Below are 25,171 nucleotides of genomic sequence, written 5' to 3' on the forward strand. Positions count from 1 at the left end.
GCAACAATGGGCAGCACCCTTGAAAAATGTGACCACTGGACGTATAGCTTATCTGGGCCCTGGCCAAATGTAATCCAAATTTGGTAGCATTCTGATTGGTGGGTCTGGAGAACAAGATTAAAAACCACCTTTAGAGGCCATTTTTCCCCGCACGCGGGGGTTGGCCTTTTTCGGGAACCGTGGTAGTTGTTGTTTTTCGGTCCCTTTTTGAAGCAATGTTTTACGGCCGGATGCCCTTCCTGACGCCAACCCTTTTTGCCGCCTTTAACGACAAGCAGGGAATTACCAGTGAACTGGTACTCAATTAGCCGACCTCGGAAGGATGACAGGCTGAGTCAACCCCCCTGGAGAACAAGATTGTTGAAGGAATTTACTAAGTCTGCCATTTGACACACTTCCGGTCATGTGACTGGAACGAGCTTTGCAATCCTCATTCCCAGTCAGGAGCAGAACCTTGTTGCCAAGTTTCAGCCAGATCGGCCCAGCGGTCTGGCCGGAAAAGTCGAAATAGGAGACGCACGTACGCACGATGACTATACCTTATCTGGAATTCCAATACCTTGTCTGGAATTCCAATACCTTGTCTGGAATTCCAATACCTTGTCTGGAATTCCAATACCTTGTCTGGAATTCCAATACCTTGTCTGGAATTCCAATACCTTGTCTGGAATTCCAATACCTTGTCTGGAATTCCAATACCTTGTCTGGAATTCCAATACCTTGTCTGGAATTCCAATACCTTATCTGGAATCTGGAATTCCAATTCCAGATAAGCTAAAAAAGGAGGGACGAACACAAGGCAACAGACAGAAGCAGTCGATTGTACAGACGAGAGAATAGAGGGATGAAGCAATGGAGGTGGAGAGATCAGCTTGGAATTGGTGTGATACATAAGGTGTGGGATCCTGAAAGTTCGTGTGCGGTAACCCAGTCCATCATCATCCAGTGCTTTCACCCATATTTTCCCCTCCCCACCATTCCCCCCAATCTCTCTTACTCTCGCAGTCATCTCGGCCTCATCGAATTGCTAAATACCTGTTGGATGTTTGTGGAATATCTCCCATGTGAGTGCACTCCTTGTGTTTTGGTGGGAAGCTTGAATAACAGTTTGGAATGAAAAAATGATTTTGATAACTTTTGTCATTTGGAATCGATTTCTCACAAAATCCCAATTAAATCAGTATTTCCAACTGAGCCAGTTGCTGAGTCTGCAATCCAATTGTAAAGATATTCCAGCAATTGTAAAGCAATTCCATCCTTCCGATTGTGCCAGAATGCAAAGTAATACCTCACGGGAGTCTGAGGTTGCTTGGATGTCTGAATGCTGAGCCAACTGTCTCTTCCACGTTGGGTGATCGTGCTTTGGCCTTGTTTGCTCGAGAGCCAATGCCCACACAGGACACAACCGAGGGTAGTTGCGTGTTTCCTTGTACTCGCTCGTACACGCGTGTGAGCGCAGTCCTTCCTTTTTGGTGCAATTCTGGGAAATTTACTCAACTTAAACTTATCACGCTGGCAAACTTCCTTGTAATCAATAAAAGCTTCTGCCTCAGTCTGGTTGCCATTCCCATCTCAGCTTGTGGCTCAAGTTCCTGGAATACCAGGTTGAAATCTCATAGAATGTTCCCTTTTTTTTAAACAGAGATGGAGTTTCATGGAAAACATGAATGACAGACGGAGTGATGTCGACAGAGTGATGGAGTATAGGGAGTTGGCCTCCAGTTAGGGTTTGTCCAATGTCGGCTAATATCCTTGTAAATCATGGAACAGTCATTTGATATATCCGAGGGTCATGCATGTGATGGACGTACAAGCTCCTCCATTAGCCTTAGACCTGGTAAAGGTAAAATAACAAGATGTTGCAAAAATTCAAGCTTTTCTTTATGGATTTGGTCTGCAATGCCAGTTGTTAGTTGTATTTGATTATCCTCTTCATCAGTCACTGGCACGACCAGGAATATTGTGAAAATGCGACCTTCCTGACAATTTCCTGACAAAAGTCATTTATTTAAACATTTATTTATTTAATTTATTTATTTAATTAAAGATTTATTTTATTTTACATTTATTTCATTAAAGGTTCCCCATAAATTTTTGATTCTCCAATAATAAAGCCCAGTTTTTCTGAATGAAAGGCCTTTATTTAAACGATCATGACATTACATCTCAGGCCATGGTAGCACCCCACCCCTCTGTAAGCTACGTGGCCTCCCCCTTTTGGCATCGATCGTGACTCGTCCTGGGCAGACACTTACAAACGCATCGACACGAACAATGCGGCCATTTTTCACGCGGAACCCTCGGGTAGATGTCCGCTGCTGGTGTGTACGACAACTTGTTGTCTGTTACACGATCCTGGACTCGGGTGGAAAAGTTGGAAGCGATCCAGAATTGCTTGCCTTGCCTTCTTTTTCCTTTTACTTCCGTTATTATTAGTTTACACACTGCATGCTAAACAAGTCGTTCTCTTCCATTACCTTTCCCTTTCCCACATTTGCATTCTTGTATTCAGGGCATCAATCTTCCCAAAGCGGGTTTTCTATCCTAGTGCCAAGAGCTCTTCCAAATATTGAGGGCTACAGTGAGTTTTATGATCTACGTACGAAAAGAAGACTAGATGTGAGACTCGTTCACCTTAGGTGGGGGTCTCGATCAAATTGCCAACCTGAGGATAAGTCCGTTTGCCATTATGAAAATGCATTAATCTCGATAAAGTTCTGCATTGTTTGTTATTTCGGATCCCACAGTCATTTTGAAGCAGATCTAGGACTAGGCCTAATGTGTGCAAATGTCAGACGCTCTCCACCCTTATTTTTGGTTTTTGCCCCTATTTCGGTGAAATTGTTTTTCGAAACATGGAATTAACAATCTCATTCTACAAACCATCCACCTCCGGTGATGCAGATTATAATATCTACAGAAAACTCTTAAATTTTTGTGGGTTTGAATATTGCGAGTTTTGACCAATCGCAGCAACCTCTTTATGTACCGGTTTGTTTGTCACATGGTTTAATTTCGACCAATTGCGGGTTTGAGCTGATCTGTGATGGTTATCCCATACCACGAGGCTTTCACACACCGTTATTAATGGAATGGCGCCCAAAGTGTAAAACGATAGGCAAAGGTGATTCTTGTAATTCTATTTATTCGCTGGTTTACGGTTTTGAATATCTCGTCATTTTCCAGAAACATAACCCCCACAGTATTTCAGGATTTACGGTATTAAACCCTTTACATTACCCTGGCTATCCTATTGGTAAGCAATTGTGAATTGTTAGATCTTCCGTTTGTATTGTTTGGGTTTGCTTCCTGATGGAATGGGATGCGACTCCAGGTCATCTTAGCTTTTGTGGAGGCCATATCAAGGAGGGCCTCCACAACATCAACATCAAGGAAGGCCTCCGGGGCTGAAATGTCAAGGAAGGCCTCCAAGGCTGCAATGTCAAGGAAGGCCTCCGAGCCTGCCACGTCAAGGAAGGCTTCCAAGGCTGCAATGTCAAGGAAGGCCTCTGAGGCTGCCACGTCAAGGAAGGCCTCTGAGGCTGCCACGTCAAGGAAGGCCTCCGAGGCTGCCACGAGTGCCACGTCAAGGAAGGCCTCCGAGGCTGCAATGTCAAAGAAGGCCTCCAAGGCTGCCACGTCAAGGAAGGCCTCCGAGGCTGCCACGTCAAGGAAGGCCTCCGAGGCTGCCACGTCAAGGAAGGCCTCCGAGGCTGCCACGTCAAGGAAGGCCTCCGAGTCTGCCACGTCAAGGAAGGCCTCCGAGTCTGCCACATCAAGGAAGGCCTCCGAGTCTGCCACGTCAAGGAAGGCCTCCGAGGCTGCCACGTCAAGGAAGGCCTCCGAGGCTGCCACGTCAAGGAAGGCCTTCGGGGCTGCCACATCAAGGAAGGCCTCCAAGGCTGCAATGTCAAGGAAGGCCTCCGATGCTGCCAAGTCAAGGAAGCCCTTCGGGGCTGCCATGTCAAGGAAGGCCTTCGGGGCTGCCATGTCAAGGAAAGCCTTTGGGGCTGCCATGTCAAGGAAGGCCTTCGGGGCTGCCACGTCAAGGAAGGCCTCCGAGGCTGCCACGTCAAGGAAGGCCTCCGAGGCTGCCATGTCAAGGAAGGCCTCCGAGTCTGCCACGTCAAGGAAGGCCTCCGAGTCTGCCACGTCAAGGAAGGCCTCCGAGGCTGCCACGTCAAGGAAGGCCTCCGAGTCTGCCACGTCAAGGAAGGCCTCCGAGGCTGCCACGTCAAGGAAGGCCTCCGAGGCTGCCACGTCAAGGAAGGCCTCCGAGGCTGCCACGTCAAGGAAGGCCTCCGAGGCTGCCACGTCAAGGAAGGCCTTCGGGGCTGCCACATCAAGGAAGGCCTCCAAGGCTGCAATGTCAAGGAAGGCCTTCGGGGCTGCCACATCAAGGAAGCCCTTCGGGGCTGCCATGTCAAGGAAGGCCTTCGGGGCTGCCATGTCAAGGAAGGCCTTCGGGGCTGCCATGTCAAGGAAGGCCTTCGGGGCTGCCATGTCAAGGAAGGCCTCCGAGGCTGCCATGTCAAGGAAGACTTTCGAGGCTGCCATGTCAAGGAAGGCCTCCAAGGCTGCATTGTCAAGGAAGGCCTCCGAGGCTGCATTGTCAAGGAAGGCCTCCAAGGCTGCATTGTCAAGGAAGGCCTCTGAGGGTGCCACGTCAAGGAAGGCCTCCGAGGCTGACATGCCAAAAGTTAGGGCTGCCACCCGGTGAAGATGGACGATTTGTTGACACCAGCCTGCGAACATGGAGAAATGCTTACCTTATGACTCTCGGTGCATGTTGAAGCATCACTTTGTTGCACAATTAGGGTAGTACGGTACTTGTTTGCGAATGATAAAGAAGCTGCAATATCCTGCACACCAGCCCGAGCTTTTATGCTGATACCACTATTTGCACTTCCATTCCACAAAGTGAACATCATACTAATGAAGACCTTGCTGGTTTGTGTCCACCTCCTCTATTTCACCCTGTGATCATCAACATTGTGATCATCAATAAGAAGTGTTGTTTTCAAAATGGTTTCCTTAATGATAACATCAAACTGACTGATGACCTGCTCAGTTTACCACTCAGTTAACCACTCTGCTAACGACTCTGCCAACCATTCAGGATTGTGTGGCCTTGGTTGCTCTCAAGTTATTCCTTGTTCCAAGTTCCATAATTGCAGCTTTATTCTTTGTATCCCTGATTCCATTTAAATTATCTTTTTAAAGGTAAATTGTGTTGTTTATGTTTAAATGTATGTGCAATGCCGAAGGCTCATTAATATTTACTTACTCTCTGAATATCCGGGACATCAGTATATCATGTCTGGGATCCCAGCATCATGAGGCAGGTCCGGTTGTCAGGGTTACGTAAATGTAATTGGTCCAGTCCTGCTCTCTTTCTCACACAAGCCTCCCTTTATGCCCACTTTACCTATTGTAACAACACATTAATTAGCACTTTGTCTAATTTTAACCACCACTGTAGAAGGAAATGATGTGTAGGCCTCTGAGGCTTGCAAGTAACTACTGAGTGTGAGATTGTTTCAGTAGCTTTCCGTGCTGTTGTGATTGGTCTTGGAAAATGAAGACCTTTATGGTTTGCATGATGTTCTGTGTGTTTCAGTGCTGGCGGGGAACGCTTGCAAGGATGCGTTATCGTAAGACAAAGGCGGTCTACCTCATAATGGCGGCGTACAGACGCTACAAGGTCAAGGTGTACATGCTTGAACTACGGAAGCGCTTCCAGGGCATGGAATGCCGACCCGACCTGGGAAAGGGAATCTCGTGGCCCAAACCACCCAGAGTCCTGCAAAAGTTTGAGGAAAATGTGAAGTTCTTGTTCCGTAGGTCAGTTCAACCTCGTCCTTGGCTTTATTTGTCTCGGTTTTCATGGAGCTAATGGAAATTTTTCCTTGAAGTTTTACTTTATTCCATATAATTATACTGTACTCATTATCTCACATTGAGGTATTATTTATTTTATTTTATGCACATAGGCAGAAGCTTGCCAGTTCTCATTTCAGGTATTGTCACGTGTATGGCCCCCACCCAAAACCACTAGTGGTCTTCGATAGGAACTGTACTCCGCCAGGAAATAATATCCCGCAGATAGGCAATTTAAGGCGACATTTTGACGGCTCGTCGCCTGAGTGGTAGTGAGACTGTGGCGTGATTCCATTAAAACACACGATTAGCCAAACAAATGGATTACCATAATTAATTTATTTCCCTCCATGGGGTTTTCAATTAACCGAGTTGTTCAGTGTGGGAAAGATGGCAGAAACCAGACATGTATGTGACTTCAAAATAAATCAATTAATTGGACACGAAACATGTAGCACGGAATCCCGGATGAAATAGCCAGACACAAAACACGATTTTTAACTGGGAAATGCAAAGCCCATCTGTGGCTGTTTGTATTCGGACGTCGTCTTCTTGTCCGTATGCTCAAAATAACAAAAACCGTTAAAAAAAAAAACACAAAATGAAAATTGACGATTTTAGGTGATGCTGACCTTTGACCTTTTGGTCTTTTGAACAAATTATTAATTTGCCTTCTCCATATTCTCATAATAAAGCTTTGGTAAAATTTGATGACAAGACTCAAATGGTAAAAAATGTTATGGCCTGGAGAGACAGACTGACAGACAGAAGTGCTGTGCAGGGGACTGGGTAATAAACAAAACTTAACCCCCACCACCACTACACACACGCACAGTCTTGCACTCTTACCTGGAAAAGCTAATTATGCGGCTAATTATGAGAGCTAATTACGAGAGAGAGAGAGAGAGAGAGAGAGAGAGAGAGAGAGAGAGAGAGAGAGAGAGAGAGAGAGAGAGAGATAGAGATAGAGATGACTAGAGAGATGACAGACAGACAGAGAGAGAGAGAGAGAGAGAGAGAGAGAGAGAGAGAGAGAGAGAGAGAGAGAGAGAAGAAAGAAAAAAAAGAGAAGAAACGAAAAAAAGAGAAGAAAAGAAAAAACGAGAAAACATTTGTAGTGCCCACACATTTTAGAAGTTGCTTACCTTCTCTGCCTTCATAGCGTTGACGTCTGTGCCCACCATGTGTGGACAATGATGTGCCGACCACACATAGCAATAGACCTGGCCAATGGACGGTGCCGAGGCCACCAAGCATGGCGGGCCAACGGTGTGTTGCCACCCAGAGGCCACCATACAGCAAGGCCTGCCCTTTCCCTGATGAAACATCAGAAGATGCCACTTCTTCCTCTTCCCTCCTCCACCCCCGTCCAATTATTTGGGAAGGGAAGGACAAATGGCAGCACATGCCGTGAACCACACGTGACTGTATCAATGTGGGGAACACATGTAATACCTCCGTCTTGCCCGGTCCTCACCCTGTCAGACCCGCTGGTCACAGTACGAGACAATGTTAACCTGTTTACGCTAAATTACTCGATCCATCCACCCAGCTAGTCACACCAGACAATCTGCTCAACACCTGTTCTTAATACATGGTACAAAATGTCCTAATAACTACACACAGGGTGCTAAGGCCTCAAACCAACCACAGACCCTCCCCATAAAGGTATGGTCCGTCACTCCAACATGACTTTGGTGCCATTTTAACATCATTCCATGAAATTGGCTATCGGATCAATATTTGAAATGCAATGTCATGGTGGGGAACCAGGAGTGGAGTGAAAGCAATAAAAATTCAATGAGCGCATCACAAGTGAATTTTAAGTTCTCATGTATGTGAATGTTAACATTTGGAGTGATGCGTCGTCCCCATCGCCCTCAATCACAGCCCTGTCCATCAGCTTGACATTTTGAAATCATTACGCGCAGTGACCTGATTTGATTTAATTGGATTGTAATTACTTCTCCATCGAAGTTAGCAAATTATTTTGAATTATCACGGTGGAAAATTGTGGTTTCAACATTTACAGAAGCTCCGTTGTACAACCTCTTCCAAAGTTCTTGAATATTGTATGAAAACCAAATATAACAATTTCCTAGGATTTAATGTGTTTTATTATTCACTTTTTACAGCGTAGCCCATAGGTCAATGTCATCTGGAACAGCTGTATGTATGTATGTATGTATGTATGTATGTATGTATGTATGTCCCTTCCGCCGGCATTTTGCGGGTTTATTCCCTTTAAAAACCTTTTACTCTGCAACTGTTGGTCCGATTGACACAAAATTTCCACCATAGGAGCGCATCCACCTGTAGATTTTTTTATGATAATTATGACGGCATAAGTCACATGGTACTGGTGCCATCTTGGAAAAACCGAAAACTTTGCACCTTTATATCTCCGAAACAACTCCATGTAAAAATTTAATGGTGGCTCATTGTAAAGTACTCCCCATGGGGAATAACATGTTAATGATGATGTCATAGGTGCCTTTATTATGACGTCATAAATCGACAAGTACAACGCTTGATCCTATGAAATTTCTGAAGCGTGATCTCAGGATAAATTGGTCGAGGAAAAAACATTGATGACGTCATCGGTCACGTGGTTCGGCAGCCATATTTTTACGTTGGGCAATGCACTCTGGAACAGCCTTTGCCTGTCTGTCTGTTGTATGTATGTATGTCCCTCACAAACGTCCACCAATCAGAGCTGAGGATCTGGTCACATGATGGGGGGAACAGCAGATCCTCCACTCAGCAGATCCATCCAAGCCTGGCTACGCCATTGCTAAACTATCGGTCTTGTTGAATAGAGGGTTTAAAACTTTAAAGCTTGTGGAGCAGCTGCGACACAAATCACGCATACATGAGACAATACCATACTTGACTTTCCCAGGGCACTCTGGGTACCAGTGATGTCATCTTTATGATGTCACTTTTCTCTCCACACTCAGTGGGCAATCGCGGAGGAATTTCCTCCTTGCCATGGATGCCAACATATGGTTGTTTGTCTTTTAAATGTTGATTGCCAAGCAAGGGACCAACACATAGCATTCGTTAGGTCATTGGTATGACTCTGCCAGGGCTCAAACCACTGACCTGCTAGAATCCGTGAGGACGCTCGAACCCTTATGCCACCGAGTTGGTTTGGTTTGGAAATTATCAATTAATGTTTTTTTTTTTTTTTTTTGTATACTGAATCGAGGCTCGTGAAAGAGCTAACATTTATTTCACAAACAAATCAACCAGACAAACAAAATATATAAAAAGTGGGAGCGGAAGAAGATGGGGAGAGAAGGGGAAGCACACAAACACAACATTTGAGAGCAGGGAGAAGTGTGGGAGGGAGAGGGCTTGGGGGGAGGAGGCGTGGGAAGGGGGGGGGGGGGAGGGAGGAGAGGTATAAAACACAAGGGGTCCAAAATTAGCGGGGGTAGAAAAGATCAAGGTTTTGGATGGGGGAGGATAAGAGATGGTGGTGAACAGCTGTTTTAAAGACCTGGAGGGTGCAGTGGGATTGAAGAGAGTGAAGGAGTTTGTTCCAGAGGTGGGAGAAAAGAGGAATGAAGGAGTGAAGGTGAGCAGCAAGTCTTGATTTTGGCAGTTTGACCATAAGAGGGTTGCAGGCAGATCTTGTGCGACCTGTAGGAATATTTGTGGGACAGAGCCCAGAGAGAGCAGGGGGGGGGGGGCAAGGCCAGAGAGGAGTCGGTAGAAGATGGAAAGACCACCAACCTGCCTGCGGTGAGTGAGTGAAAGGCCCTTGGAGTTAGCTTCATCGCGGGAGATTCCAATGATTCTGAAAATTTTAGGCCAGAATAGCCAAGTCAGGATTCTTTACTGAGTAAAATTTTACACAAGTAAAATAAAATAAATTTTAAAACTTTACACAAGTAAAATTTGTGATCTCCTTGGGTGATCAGACCTCCGCACTCCGCACTAAAGGCGTTCTTTTTATGGAATGCATTTAACTCTGACCCTTTTGCTATCTCACACCAGGAAAGGATTGTGTGTGAAACATCCTTCCATGTGCATAGTGACGTCACTGCAGTGACGTCACTCTTAGAGAAGTGATTGAATGTATAAATATTTTCAGTTAGAACATAACATTTTGCACGTCATTATTCCCTGTTTATTCCATGTGGCAAATGAAAACGAAACTCACCTCATCGCTGTAACCGATGACCGAGGTATTTGGGGCTGGGGCCTCTTTGATTCCATTCCTAGGCCACTGTTTGGATTCCATTAATGTAGGACATTGAAAATTAGACTTATCAAGATTTTGTTTTGAAAAACCTAAATGTCATCTAGATGCACATTTCCAAAGCTTTATCCTAATTTACTGAATGACGTGGTTTGCTGTGAACAATTACTAACCTTGATGTCCTAAAAGCCACTCTGTTTTCTTTAATAGTAAAGTGTTTGTTTGATATTAAAGTGTTTGAAAACTCTGTATTGATGAACTGCACAATCCATGTCATAAATGTCCTGTATTGTATGATGTCATTACCCCCACCACCGAAAATGGACGGAAGTTGTGTTTTCACCCCTGTCTGTTTGACTGTGAACAGGATATCTCAAAAAAGATTGTGCGCGGATTCGAAAAAAAATTGGTGGAGAGGTTGAGTGTGTGGCAAGGACGAAATGATTCGATTTTGGTGAAGATCTGGATCCTATAATTTTTTAATTCGTCACCATTAAGAGATGGGGCCAAACACAAACAACAACATGCATTTTAAAGGCCATTTTCCCTGCTAGAGCGGGGTTAGCCTTGCGGTCCCCATGACATTCTTCTCCATTTTGCCCTATTTTCTGCATCTCTCCTTGTTAACCCCCTTGCCCGTATTTCTTCTTCCACCATCTTTAGCCGAGTCTTTCCCGGTCTTCCCCGTCCTCTGCTTCCTTCTACATTCATTTCCATCACTCTTCTCAACCAGTCACTTTCATCCTTCCTCAACACATGACCAAACCATCTCAACCTGTTCCTCTTCACAGCATCAATCACAGGCTCTATTCCCATCATCTTTCGCAATTCATCATTTGTCTTCCTCTCTCTCAACGATACTCCACACATCCACCGAACCATTCGCATTTCCACCCTTTCCAACCTTCGTTGCTGCTCTACGTTCATTACCCATGTCTCGCTCCCATAAATCATAACACTTCTCACACATGCAGCATACACCTTTCCCTTCAGCTTCAACGACACTCCCCTCATCATCAGCACGCCACTCAGTTCCCGAAACTTCTTCCATGCACATCTCACTCGAGCAACCGTTGCCGAGTCTGATCCACCTTCTCCATTCAGCATGTCTCCGAGGTAGAAAAATGTTTTCACACCTTCCAGCTTCACGCCGTCTCCAAGATCCAACTCAACATTTCCTCCATCTGTAGCTCCCTCTGTGCACACCTTACATTTGAATGTAGCTGCCACAATGGTTAATGACCCTCTCAGACCACTACATTTTTGATGAACCCACTCAGCGCACATTGTACATTGAATGGATTTCACTCCGACACCCTTCCTACACACAGCACAGGGCCACTTCCCAGTTCTTTCCACCTCACCACATGCTTTACCACTTGCCATCACCTTCGTCTTTCCGATATTCACCTTCAGACCTTTTGTCTCCATACATTCCTTCCACGTGTTCATCTTTTCCTTCAGTCCATCCATACTTTCCGCAATCAACACCAGATCATCTGCATACAACAACTCCCACGGTAAATCCTCCTTTACGTTCTGAGCCAGCACCTCCATCACAGCTACAAATAGTAGTGGACTTAGTACCGACCCCTGATGCACTCCCACCTTCACCTCAAACTCACCACTGTTCCCGTCCTTCGTCCTTACAGCTGTGCGTGCTCTTTTGTACATTGCCATCACTACTCTGATCAACCATTCCTCCACTCCTAACTTCCTCAATGCCCATGTCAATACTTTGCGTGGTACCCTATCGAATGCTTTCTCCAGATCAACAAACCCAAGAAACAACTTCTTCCTCTTCTCCATGTACTTCTCCTGCAACTGCCTCACAATGAAAAGCGCATCTGTCGTTCCTCTTCCTGGCATGAATCCAAACTGCATTTCGTCGATCTTCACTTTCTTCCTTATCCTCCTCTCCAACACCCTTTCCAATACCTTCATTCCATGCTCCAATAACTTTATCGCTCGGTACGAGCCACACTCCAGAGGGTCACCTTTCCCCTTGTATAGAGGGACGAGGGTACTCAGTTCCCAATCCACTGGAATGCGGCCTTCTTTCACCACCAGATTACAGATCTCTGTCATTCTCTTCACACCCCAACTTCCTGCTGCCTTCAATATATCTCACACAACTCCTGTCGGCCCTCCCGCTTTTCTACCCTTCATTGCTTTTATCGCTTCCTCAACTTCCTTCTCAGTTATCTTCTCTGCCGGTCCTAAAACAGGGTTACTCTCTATGTTGCCATCCCATTCATTCTCTGTATTCAACAGCATTTCCATATATCTTTTCCATCTTCCTTTAATTCCATCTGGGTCGACAACGATTTGTCCCACTTCATCCTTCAAGCAACTCACCCCCATCACATCACACCTCTCTTTCGCTATCTGCTTTGCAATCCTGAATACTGCTTTCTGATCCTCTTCCAAATCCAAGCGTTCTCCGAACATTTTCCTACATGCCTCCTGCGCCTTTGCTACCTCTTTCTTTGCAGCCTTCCTGGCTGCCTTATAACTTTCATGCTCTGCTGTTTCTGCTCCCGTACCCTTCGCTTTCTGCCACTCCTTGAACTTCTTCCTCTTCTCGTCAATCCTCTTTCCAACTTCATCATCCCACCACCATGTTTCCGAGTGCCTCGGTGGTCCTTTTGTCCATCCACATACCTCACCAACGGCTCCCAACAGACTAGCTTTCATCGACATCCAAACACTTTCAAGCTCAACCACATCATCCTCGACCCTACTCAGCCTCTCTTTTAATGCCTCCCTTACTGTCATCTCTTTCAACCTCCACACCTTCATTCTCGGTTGGTACTTCACCCGCCGAGCTCTCCTCGCACCTTTCACCCTTACGTCGCAGACAACCAAGTGGTGCTGTGAAACAGCCTCCTCCCCCGGGATCACCTTTGTGTCCCGGAGGTGCCCCCTATCTCGCCTACGCACCATCAGGTAGTCAACGGTTGTCGTCGACCCACCTGACGTGTATGTAACAAGCTTATTATCCTCTTTCTGGAACTGAGTATTACAAATCAACAAATCAGCTCCATCAGCAAACTCCAAAATCCTTTCACCTTCTCCATTTCTCACACCATATCCTTAACCCCCATGAACTCCGTCAAAACCATCCATACTCGTTCCCACATGTCCATTTAGGTCTCCTCCTACCACAACAACTTCCTCATCTTTCACGTTTTCCATCAGCTTCTCTATCGCACACCAGAACTTGTCCTTTTCTTCATCGCTTCGACCAACCTGCGGAGCATATCCCGAGATGACGTTCACCAAGAGCTTTCCAATCATCATTTTCACCATCATCAACCTATCACTCACTCTCGTCACACTCACCACACTGTCTACAAACTCCTCAGAAAACAGGACACCAACACCATTCACGCCCTCCAGGCACCCTTGCCACACAAACTTGTATTTCTGTCCCTGCCTACGCTTCACCATTCTCACACCACTTCCCTTCCATCTCGTCTCTTGCACACAACATATGTCCACTCTTCTTCTGACCAATACTTCCACCACTTCTCCTGATCTCCCTGTCGTTGTCCCTACATTCCATGTCCCAAACCTCAGAAACCGATCTCCACTTCGGGCTGTACCCTGCCCATATGTAGTTGTAATTGTCATGGTTCCCTTTTTGAGGCAATGTTTTTATGGCCGGATGCCCTTACTGACACCAACCCTCTTAGTCGTCTTTTACGACACGCAGGGATGCGGTGTACCTATTCTTATCCAGGGTACACACCGGGTGGGGCCAAACACGATATATTACTGTGTTCAAAAAGTATCCGACCTGTCCCTGCTTGGCGATTCCCAAGTGGAAACGATCCGCAAGATTCAACACCGTTCATTCCATTATGAAGGAGGATTTGGGCTTCAGGAGAATCTCAGCGAAGTTCGTACCAAAGCTGCTAACGATTGAGCAGAAGCAACTCCGTTTGGAGATCGCACAGGACATGCTGGAGACTGTGAACAGCGATCCCAGCTTCCTCAACACAGTGATCACTGGCGATGAGTCCTGGGTTTATGGGTACGACCCAGAAACCAAGTTGCAGTCATCACAATGGAAGCATCCAACATCCCCGAGGCCAAAAAACACAAAATTTGATGCAGTAGCGTTGTTCAAGTTTTTCCGTCATTTTGTCAAAAACGAAAATCCGACGGTGCTCACTTACATGTCCTCACTCATCGGCGGTCTGCCGTCGAATGACAGCTTCTGCAGGTGGGAAAAAATTCACGCGTGTGCATTAGGATCGCCTACATACGTGCACCAATCAACGCCTCACTAGCTTCTTCTTTTTTACGCACGAAAAATAAAGGTCGGATACTTTTTGAACACACTACGTATAGTATTGTTGTGTCCCCGGGGTTAAGACCCCAAGAGGATGAATGACCGGAACGAGCTTTAACTCCGAGGCATATTTCAAACTTGGTGGAATTATTTATGGCGCACGCGGGAAGGTTTCGTAGTCTTATATGATCAGGAACACATGGGGTTATTCCGAACCCACAAAACAAAGAAACGAACCAGGACAAGAAAAGTAGAATTTAACAAATAATGAATTTATTAAAAGTAATTATAAACCGAATAAAATGGATGTGAGGTAAAAACTATTTCCTAATTTGAGACATCTCCATTCAGACTCATATACAAACAAGGGGGAAATGAAAGTAAAAGAAAATAAATAATGTTTTGGGAATCGGCCGGCACTCAGCTTTGCGTCCCCAAATGGCTGATAAGGCTTGCTGGTCGGTCGTCGCCTCCAAACCACTGCGCGGGAAGCGCACAAAATGGTGCAGTGTCTCGCTCCTCGACGTCCCAACATGAGGTCCTTCTCGCGATGCCGACTGCCCCGAACCTGTCTTGTTCAGTCTCTTTCCACAAGCGCACATGAGCCAAAGGTGCGCCACCGCCCGCGACCGAGCCAGAACAAAGAGGAAATGTGACCGCCCCCAACAAGCGCCAGGACAGAGAGAATATGTGACCACCTCCAACAAACGCCAGCACGAAGAAGAGAAATGCGACTGCCTCGAACAAACACCAGGACAAAAGAGGAAGCGAAATGCGACCGCCTCCAACAAATGCCAGCACGAAGAAGGACCAAAAATGACGAGACCGCGTCTTTGTCCTCCAGCTCTCGAATGTTCCACGCTGACGTCACACTCTGTCCGATCATCGAGCGCTACTCAATCATACCATTGCGCCTCCACCAATCACAAAGGCCGGGGTGTGGCCTCCTCACCACGAGTCGTCGGGGGGTGGGGGGGGGGCGGAGTCCAGTCGTCGTTCAGGAATGTTCAGATGACGTCGGGGGTTCCTTGTCAATCGGCAAATGCTCTTTCTGTCGGCCCTGGTGGTGCTGTGAGCGAATGAGTCCCATTACAGTGCAATCGTTGTTTTACTGAGCCCTCAATTTCGTGGCTGGCTGAATGTAATAAAAAGGAAGGGAAGACCACAGGAGGCAAATTACACACGGGAATTAATATTTAAGCCCTAGAATTAATCAGCACAAAGCCACGCCCCTTATGGCGACATGCAAACACTCTTATCCATACAGACGGCCTACTTATGTACATCGAGATGGGTTCTTCTTCTTTGCGACACTCGGAGCATGCTAATCTACACGATTCTAACTTTCCTATGAGGTATTTCATGCCTACCCCCACAAACGTAACAATATCTGAAAAAGTAGGGATGGATGATGACAGATCTTGGTGGATGAGTTGGGTAAAGTGACGAGGACAAGCCGATTAGAATGTTAGTTCAGGTCCAGGTCCAGATCCAGATCTGACCTATCGGTGGATACAGAATGTAATCTGTTCATCCTGGCGGAGGTACGCGCGCTACCGAGTGTCGTTATTGTTTTCCATGCTTTACGAGCTGGTGCGTCATTTTCAGGAGGACAATCTGTATGACATCCATCCAAGCAGTTAAGATTTGGCTAGCAGTTGCTGGAGTGGATTTATGAAGTTTGGGAAAAGCCATGTATGAGCATTAGGTGTTGCCTCCATTTTTCTTCCGACTCGATGTGATATTTTGCAAAAGAGCGAAAGGTTTTTGAATATCTTGAGTTATTTGTTTGTTTTTCTCTTCGAGCTTGCTATGGTGGATGTTTATTTTCAATTGATTCTTAGTTTTAAGCCAAACCTTCCACACCATATCCTCACACTCCACCCCAGGGTGAGTAAAACTTTGATAGCGCTCACACTCCCTTTGTTCATGATATTTGATTAACTACACTTCGTGCCCCCCCCTGCAACCCCGTGAACCCCCGACCCCCAATAGGTGGCGAGCACATCGTATCATCGATCGCGTTCCACTAGCTGATAGGCCACAGCTGCAGGCCAAAGTAGCTGCTCTAGATGTACTGTGTGGAAAACGACAGTATTGGGGCTGTGGAGACCACTGGGAGGGTAACTACCTGGCATCGGTAGGTCTCTGACGAGGTAAAAGTTGATGATGTTACCAATGCCTCGAGTCGCATGAATCTTAAATAACTAGTTTGTTGTTGTTCGCTTTTAAATGACTGATTATCTTGTTGTAGGTTATTGGTTGACTATGGCGGAACACTCATTTTGAACCGTGCCAAATGTTCGCTGTAAATGTCTCACTTGAAATGAAGATGTGATAGTTATTGATTCTGCTCCTCAGGCCAGGATGAATTATTTTGTGATGAACAGAATGTTCAAATGGGAGGCCATTCCTCCGCAGACAGGATGTAGAAAATCAAGGAAAAAGATTTGACATTAACAAGTTAGGGTTAGGGTTAGTTAGGCTTAAGGTTAAGGTTAGTAAATGTAAGGTGAGTAAGGTTAGTAAGGGTTTAGGTTAGTAAGGTTAACGTTATTTAGAATTAGTTAGGGTTACATTTAGGGTTAATTAGGGTTAGTTATGGTAAGGGTTAGAGTTAGGGTTAGGGTTAATAACCCTAACTCAGTTCAGGATTCTCAAAAATTTATTTGTAAACCATTTTGGATTTAATTATTTATTAATACTGATGCAATTGTGATTCATGCTTCGAACGTAACGTTTAATTTGTGTTAGGGTTAGTTAGAGTTAGGGTTAGGTTCGTTATGGTTTGGGTTAGTTAGGCTTTGGGTTAGTTATGGTTGAGGTTAGTTAGGGTTTGGGTTAGGATTAATTCGGGTTAGGCTTAGGGTTAGGGTTAACAACCCTAACCCTAATCCTAAAGGTTAAGGACCCTAACTCGGTTCAGGATTCTCAAAAATTAAATTGTAAACCATGTTGTATTTAATTATTTATTAATACTGATGCAATTGCGATTCATGCTTCGAATGTGACGTTTAATTTGTGTTAGGGTTAGTTAGAGTTGGGGTTAGGTTCGTTATGGTGTGGGTTAGGGTTAGTTATTGTTTGGGTTAGTTAGGTTTCGGGTTAGTTAGGCTTTGGGTTAGTTATGGTTAGAGTTGAGGTTAGTTAAGGTTGAGGTTAGTTAGGGTTTGGGTTAGGATTAATTCGGGTTAGGATTAGGGTTAGGTTCGTTATGGTGTGGGTTAGGGTTAGTTATTGTTTGGGTTAGTTAGGCTTCGGGTTAGTTATTGTTAGAGTTTAGGTTAGTTAAGGTTGAGGTTAGTTAGTGTTTGGGTTAGGATTAATTCCGGTTAGGATTAGGGTTAGGGTTAACGACCCTAATCCTAAAGGTTAACGACCCTAACTCGGTTCAGGATTCTCAAATTTTTTTTATTGTAAACCATGTTGGATTTAATTATTTATTAATACTGATGCGATTGTGATTCATGCTTCGAATGTGACGTTTAATTTGTGTGCGCAGATGAAGGAAAACAACACGACCATGACCTTTTTCACGACTGTGGCCAATGAGCTGAAACGCAAGGACAAGTACATGCGCACGCTCTTCTCATGTCACGTCTGCAAGGTCAGAGGTCACCGTGCCATGTTATTCTGTGATCAAATCACGTCACTCGGAAAACTTAACTCCGTTTTTGTTTTTCTTCTTTCCACCGGGAATCGGCCATCTCGTCTCGCCTGAATTCGGACGTGCGCCTCTTCTTCGAACGCAAACCAAGTTTGATGAATCACAGCGAGATGAACGTGACCATGTCGTTCAAAAAAAGCCGCGAACATGCAGGAAAGACGTTTGCGCTCGGGAGTGTAATCTGACCGCACATGGCCCCCCTCCAAACGGTCTCGATGTCCGAGGGGGCACGTTCGACCCCGACGTGAACACTTGGTTCAAAGGACCACGCGATGTTCTGCATAGCATCAGGAGACCGGGAGAATGAGATCAAATACGACCTTTCCTTTGGTCTTCCGCAACCCCTTGTGAATAACGAGAGTATTGTAAGACGTCGTGCGTTCACATTGGTGAAACTAGTGATTCATAGCGATGGTATTTTTTATAACCGGCGATGCTTTGTGTAAACTCGATTCCATCGGAACAGCTGCGCAAGGCAATTGGAAACTTTGTGTCGAGTGTTCGTCCTCGTTTTGTGCGAAATCGCCTTGTTGGCGCCGGCACAGCTGTTGCACCAAATTTGTTTTGTTTTGTTTTTCATTTGCTTTTTGTCCCTTTTTTGTGTAATCCGCCAAAGGAACAATTTAATTTGCACAGTGACGCTCACGAGTGTTGTCATCAATACACGCTGGAGAACACCTTGGACCATCGTCAAACTTTTTTTCCATGCTGGAGCGGGATGGTCGAGAGGTCCGCACACTCTCCTCTGAGCTGTCTCGCCTGGGTTTGAATCCCGACCCAGCTATAAACTGTCATCCTGGTGTTTCGCAGGCAGGTGATTCATCAATGTGTGTGCCGTCCCCCGGATGGTTGGTAAACCGGGCGTCCCATCTGCCAGCGTTAGTTGGACACCTCACGGTGGCCTCGGTGAAGAGTAGGTGAGCTGCACCATGGCAAATTCCAAATTCCTACCATAACTAATACTGGGAAGGCAATGGCAAACTACCCAGTATAACTATTGCTCTGGAAGCTGCTTTGGTGGCACCGACTCTCCGTGAAGAGCACGGTCCATCAGAGACAGAAACCCTCATGGAGTGTGTGACGGGCGGCATGGAGTTGCAACAAGTTGGCACCAAGGTTGCTGGCAGCACATTTCATTGCTGCTCAATTATGGTCCTAATGGATCTGTGTGTGTCTGCAGACAGGAGTAATGGAGCTGGGGTATTTTGCTTTTCATCTCGGGCTTTTCTCCACTAATGAGTCGGGGTTTGTTCCAACTTAACGAGGCAGCTTTCATTATCCGGCCGGAAAGCCATCGACCCAAGATGGGCCTTGACGATATAGCTCTTTCTGTCATTAACCTTGGCAAGCCTGGGTCTGCATACTGCCGGAAAGGCTATTTCTTCTTCTCCCTCTTCTACTTCTTCTTCTTCCTCGTCTGCTTCTTCTTCTTCTTGACGTGTTTGCGCCACTGCTGAAACCATGTTGCTGATTTTGTCACAGATTAATCGCTTCAACAAGTGCGAGAACCGAGCCTTGCTCATCACCGACCGACATCTCTACAAGCTCGAACCGATGAAGAACTACCGCGTGATGAAAACCATCCCACTTTACAACGTGAGTTTCCGCAAAGAGTCAGGAATTTATGCTTAGTCGGGCACCCTGGAAACTTCAAAGATTTACACCAAGTGAATTGAATTTACACCAAGACAAACGTTCCGTTTTTACACGCCAAGACAACGTTTTTACACCAAGACAACGTTTTTACACACCAAGACGACGTTTTTACACACCAAGACAACGTTTTTACACACCAAGACGACGTTTTTACACACCAAGACGACGTTTTTACACACCAAGACGACGTTTTTACACGCCAAGACAACGTTTTTACACGCCAAGACAACGTTTTTACACACCAAGACGACGTTTTTACACGCCAAGACAACGTTTTTACACCAAGACAACGTTTTTACACACCAAGACGACGTTTTTACACACCAAGACAACGTTTTTACACACCAAGACGACGTTTTTACACACCAAGACGACGTTTTTACACGCCAAGACGACGTTTTTACACACCAAGACAACGTTTTTACACACCAAGACAACGTTTTTACACCAAGACAACGTTTTTACACCAAGACGACGTTTTTACACCATGACGGCGTTTTTACACACCAAGACAACGTTTTTACACACCAAGACAACGTTTTTACACGCCAAGACAACGTTTTTACACCAAGACAACGTTTTTACACGCCAAGACAACGTTTTTACACCAAGACAACGTTTTTACACCAGGACGACGTTTTTACACACCAAGACGACGTTTTTACACACCAAGACAACGTTTTTACACACCAAGACAACGTTTTTACACCGACAACGTTTTTACACCAAGACGACGTTTTTACACACCAAGACAACGTTTTTACACACCAAGACAACGTTTTTACACGCCAAGACGACGTTTTTACACACCAAGACGACGTTTTTACACGCCAAGACGACGTTTTTACACCAAGACAACGTTTTTACACGCCAAGACAACGTTTTTACACCAAGACAACGTTTTTACACCAGGACGACGTTTTTACACGCCAAGACGACGTTTTTACACACCAAGACAACGTTTTTACACACCAAGACAACGTTTTTACACACCAAGACAACGTTTTTACATGCCAAGACGACGTTTTTACACGCCAAGACAACGTTTTTACACGCCAATACGACGTTTTTACACGCCAAGACAACGTTTTTACACGCCAAGACAACGTTTTTACACACCAAGACGACGTTTTTACACACCAAGACAACGTTTTTACACGCCAAGACAACGTTTTTACACGCCAAGACAACGTTTTTACACGCCAAGACGACGTTTTTACACGCCAAGACAACGTTTTTACACACCAAGACAACGTTTTTACACGCCAAGACAACGTTTTTACACACCAAGACAACGTTTTTACACGCCAAGACGACGTTTTTACACGCCAAGACAACGTTTTTACACACCAAGACAACGTTTTTACACGCCAAGACAACGTTTTTACACGCCAAGACGACGTTTTTACACGCCAAGACGACGTTTTTACACGCCAAGACGACGTTTTTACACGCCAAGACGACGTTTTTACACGCCAAGACGACGTTTTTACATGCCAAGACGACGTTTTTACACGCCAAGACGACGTTTTTACACGCCAAGACAACGTTTTTACACACCAAGACAACGTTTTTACACGCCAAGACGACGTTTTTACACGCCAAGACGACGTTTTTACACGCCAAGACAACGTTTTTACACGCCAAGACGACGTTTTTACACGCCAAGACGACGTTTTTACACGCCAAGACAACGTTTTTACACGCCAAGACGACGTTTTTACACGCCAAGACGACGTTTTTACACGCCAAGACAACGTTTTTACACGCCAAGACGACGTTTTTACACGCCAAGACAACGTTTTTACACACCAAGACAACGTTTTTACACGCCAAGACGACGTTTTTACACGCCAAGACGACGTTTTTACACGCCAAGACAACGTTTTTACACGCCAAGACGACGTTTTTACACGCCAAGACGACGTTTTTACACGCCAAGACAACGTTTTTACACGCCAAGACAACGCTTCGAGTTCTCCCCCTGAGTTTGCGTTCTCCAGCGATGCAACCACTGATGCCGTCCATGCGTTGTACATATTTTCCCGCAATACTTGTTCGTTGTAATTTGGGACAGAGACTTTGAGTTCAATTACAACTCTGATCCATTGCAGTACACATTTGCTCTGTGGTGGACAGATGGAGGCAAGACCGCAGGTCCGCGAGGATCCGTCACTGAACGTGACCATCCCAGAGCAATCAATGCTCAATCAATGATAATAGTACTCTTACTTTCAGCGCTCTTATAGTTCATCCCCAGCAGTACATTTTGCATTCATTTCCTCCCTTCACTGATCTTTGAACACAAATCTTTCTTTTGTACGTAATTGACGAAACATTTGACAGCCATTGGTGAATACGTAACGCTTTTACCATGTACGATTTAGAAAATACAGCATCATTTCATTATTTGCACATCATCCTTCAGAATGGACATTGAGACGGCTGTCTTACCTGCATGCATTAGTTTGTGAACGCCAGAGACACTGAGAGCATTAAATAACTACAAGGGGTATTAAAACCAGTTGAGAGAAACTTGTCATTGTGGTTACATTGCATTTCAAGTGGTGAGAGGAACGCTCGCCCACTCCCAACCACTCAACTACCCCCCCCCCCGCCCCACTCCCAACCACTCAACTAATCCCCCCCCCCCCCCCCCCGCTGTGCCCCATTCCCAACCACTCAACTAACCTCCCCCTGCCCCACTCCCAACCACCCAACTAATCCCCCCCCCCCTGCCCCACTCCCAACCACTCGACTAATCCCCCTCCCGACCCGTGTTGGTCCATCTGACTCCCCCCATCTCCCGACCCGTGTTGTGGTCTATCTGACTCCCCCACCGCCCGACCCGTGTTGGTCTATCTGACTCTCCCATCTCCCGACCCGTGTTGGTCTATCTGACTCCCCCATCTCCCGACCCGTGTTGGTCTATCTGACTCCCCCACCGCCCGACCCGTGTTGGTCTATCTGACTCCCCCATCTCCCGACCCGTGTTGGTCTATCTGACTCCCCCCATCTCCCGACCCGTGTTGGTCTATCTGACTCCCCCATCTCCCGACCCGTGTTGGTCCATCTGACCCCCACCTCCCGACCCGTGTTGGCTTTTCCCTCAGCCTTTTCGTCTCGCCACCTAGATCGGCTACGTTGCTCTAAGACCCAAGGGCACTGTCCCATTGCATTCGAGGCTGGAGAGGCCTATTCGATTCTCTTATCGCATTAACGAAGATTCCCTCTTTGTTCTTTCATTTACATTCTGCACATTTACCATTCACTGCCTTATAACCAACTTAACCTCACTCAAACCTATTACCAAATTACCTGTTAACCGAGCCAAGGAGTATGATGGTTGATGAGGCTCAGATGTGACTTCCGCATCCTTTATTAGGGTTTCCATCATGAAATGGTGTTTTTGTATTGTGCATAACATGTGTCCTAGCTCTGTGAACCTCGACGATAGTAAGAGGAAATTGCATCACATGGTTCCTGACACCAATACGACACCTACACCTCTACCTAAGGATGTGTTAAACAGGATGCTGACGTTGCTTTTTGCTTTAAAAAATTTTTTAATGTGCTTTCTATGGGAGTTTGTTTTTCGGCATCCGGCAGGACAACCCTCTCTTTGGCCTCAGGGCTCTTCAAGGCCGCAAGAAAAGCAGAGACTGGTCTCGCGCTGCGTTTCGGCCGTCTCTCTCACCCCGTCCCCTCCATGTCCCTTTTCCTCACCTTTGTGCAACAGGTCTCGGGTGTGAGCGTGACGTCGGGCCGTGAGCAGCTCGCCGTGTTCCACATAAAAGACTCGGACGACTTGGTCGTTTGCCTGACACAGCCGGATGAGAGGATCGGAGAGCTCGTGGGTACGCTGGCATATCATTACAAAACGTAAGCATGGTCCACCATGGAGTACGCATTCGTGCACGACAATATACAGACTTAGCATTTAATATGGAATATATATTTTTTCTTACCTTGGGTTTACTTTCTTAACTCAGTATATCAATCTGGTGAGTTTCTTTTACACTTTGGTGATTTATTTGTTAAAAGAACCATGTCACTGATTGTCTGTCGCAGCAAGAAGTCAACAACAGGATTATATCACAGGTGGCGTGGCAAAATGTACGGACAGGTGCATTTGATGATTGGCTTCACAGTCAGGTATACAAGGGTTGTTGCGTTCTGTATTAGTGGAAAACAACTGCTGCACGTCTCCAAAAGTTATTGCCGCTTCCTCTGGAGATGGTCCGTCAACTCGACAATGCTGTTTGTCATGGAGTGGTGGCTTTACGAAATTACGGCATGAAACAGCGTGCTATTGCTCGGCAGTATGCCATCACTCAAGGTCAGGTGTCAAAGATCCTGAAACGAAATGCTCAGAGGGGTGTCCCTACTCCAATACCGAGGCCAGGACGTCCCTGCAGAACCACAAAGAGGGATGATTGCCAGCTGCACCGGTTAGTCCGCAATGGCCGTACCAAGTCAGCTAATCAGCTTAGGGCTGAGTGGCAGCAACTGACAAATGTGCCTGTATCCAGAAGGCTAGTCGACCAACGACTGGTTCAAGCAGGCTATCGTGCCAGGCGTCCCCTGAGAAAGCCATGCCTAACCAGACAACACCGCCAGCGCCGATTGCAGTGGGCCAGAGAGCACCGTCAATGGCAGCCAGGACACTGGAATCATGTGATCTTCAGTGACGAGTCTAGATTTCTGGTCTATCGTCAAGATGGCCACGTCCGAGTGCGCAGACAAGTGCATGAAGCCTACAACAAAGATTGTATAGTGCCAAGAGTCCAAGCTGGAGGTGGTGGGGTGACCGTTTGGGCTGCTTTTCATGCAGGGGGCAAAACTGACCTGGTTGTTCTGAATGGAAACCTGAACCAGTTCAAGTACAAGGCCATTCTGGAAGAAACATTGCTTCCATTTGCTCGTGCAGCCTTTCGAGGAAACTTTGTCTTCCAAGATGACAATGCACGGCCTCATTGTGCTCGCATGATCCAACACTTTCTTGCTGACCGTGGTGTAGAGCATATGGAGTGGCCTGCCATGTCCCCGGATATGAATCCGATAGAGAACTTGTGGGCAGAATTAACGCGTCAAATCGACAACTTGGACCAGCAGCCGACCTCTGTGCGTGAATTGAAGCAGGCTATTGTCACTGCATGGCAAGCGATTCCTGTCCAAACCTTGGCAAATCTCGTGAACAGCATGCCTCAACGTGTACGTGCTTTCCTGAATGCTCGTGGGGGTTACACGAAGTACTGAACTGTAATTTTATTGTCCGTAATCCCAGTCCTAATTTAACTTTTGTTTTTGTTAAAAAAAATTTGGCTAATGTGCAAAATAAAGAGATTCTTCTGGAAAACGTACAGAAGTTTAACACAGTACTGTCCGTGAATTGAGTTCGATATCAGTTTACATCACTTTCAAGGATCAATTTATTTGTTTCGAAATGTCAAATGTG

At 46.0% G+C, this 25,171-nt stretch overlaps 1 protein-coding gene across 3 annotated transcripts in view; it reads left to right on the forward strand.

The window, feature by feature from the left end:
- LOC137429584 (unconventional myosin-Id) overlaps nt 1-25,171 on the forward strand; it is a 211,370-nt gene that overhangs the window by 105,349 nt on the left and 80,850 nt on the right. For all 3 annotated transcript variants that reach the window (XM_068119607.2, XM_068119608.2, XM_068119606.2), the window contains exons 17-21: nt 5,621-5,844; nt 16,386-16,530; nt 17,893-17,997; nt 19,540-19,653; nt 23,453-23,595. In XM_068119607.2, coding sequence (XP_067975708.1) covers nt 5,621-5,844; nt 16,386-16,530; nt 17,893-17,997; nt 19,540-19,653; nt 23,453-23,595 — 731 coding nt within the window. The remainder of the gene's footprint in view (nt 1-5,620; nt 5,845-16,385; nt 16,531-17,892; nt 17,998-19,539; nt 19,654-23,452; nt 23,596-25,171) is intronic.

The sequence above is a fragment of the Myxine glutinosa genome, chromosome 6 (assembly GCF_964187855.1).
Source record: "Myxine glutinosa chromosome 6, kmMyxGlut1.1, whole genome shotgun sequence".
NCBI classification, from domain to species: domain Eukaryota; kingdom Metazoa; phylum Chordata; class Myxini; order Myxiniformes; family Myxinidae; genus Myxine; species Myxine glutinosa.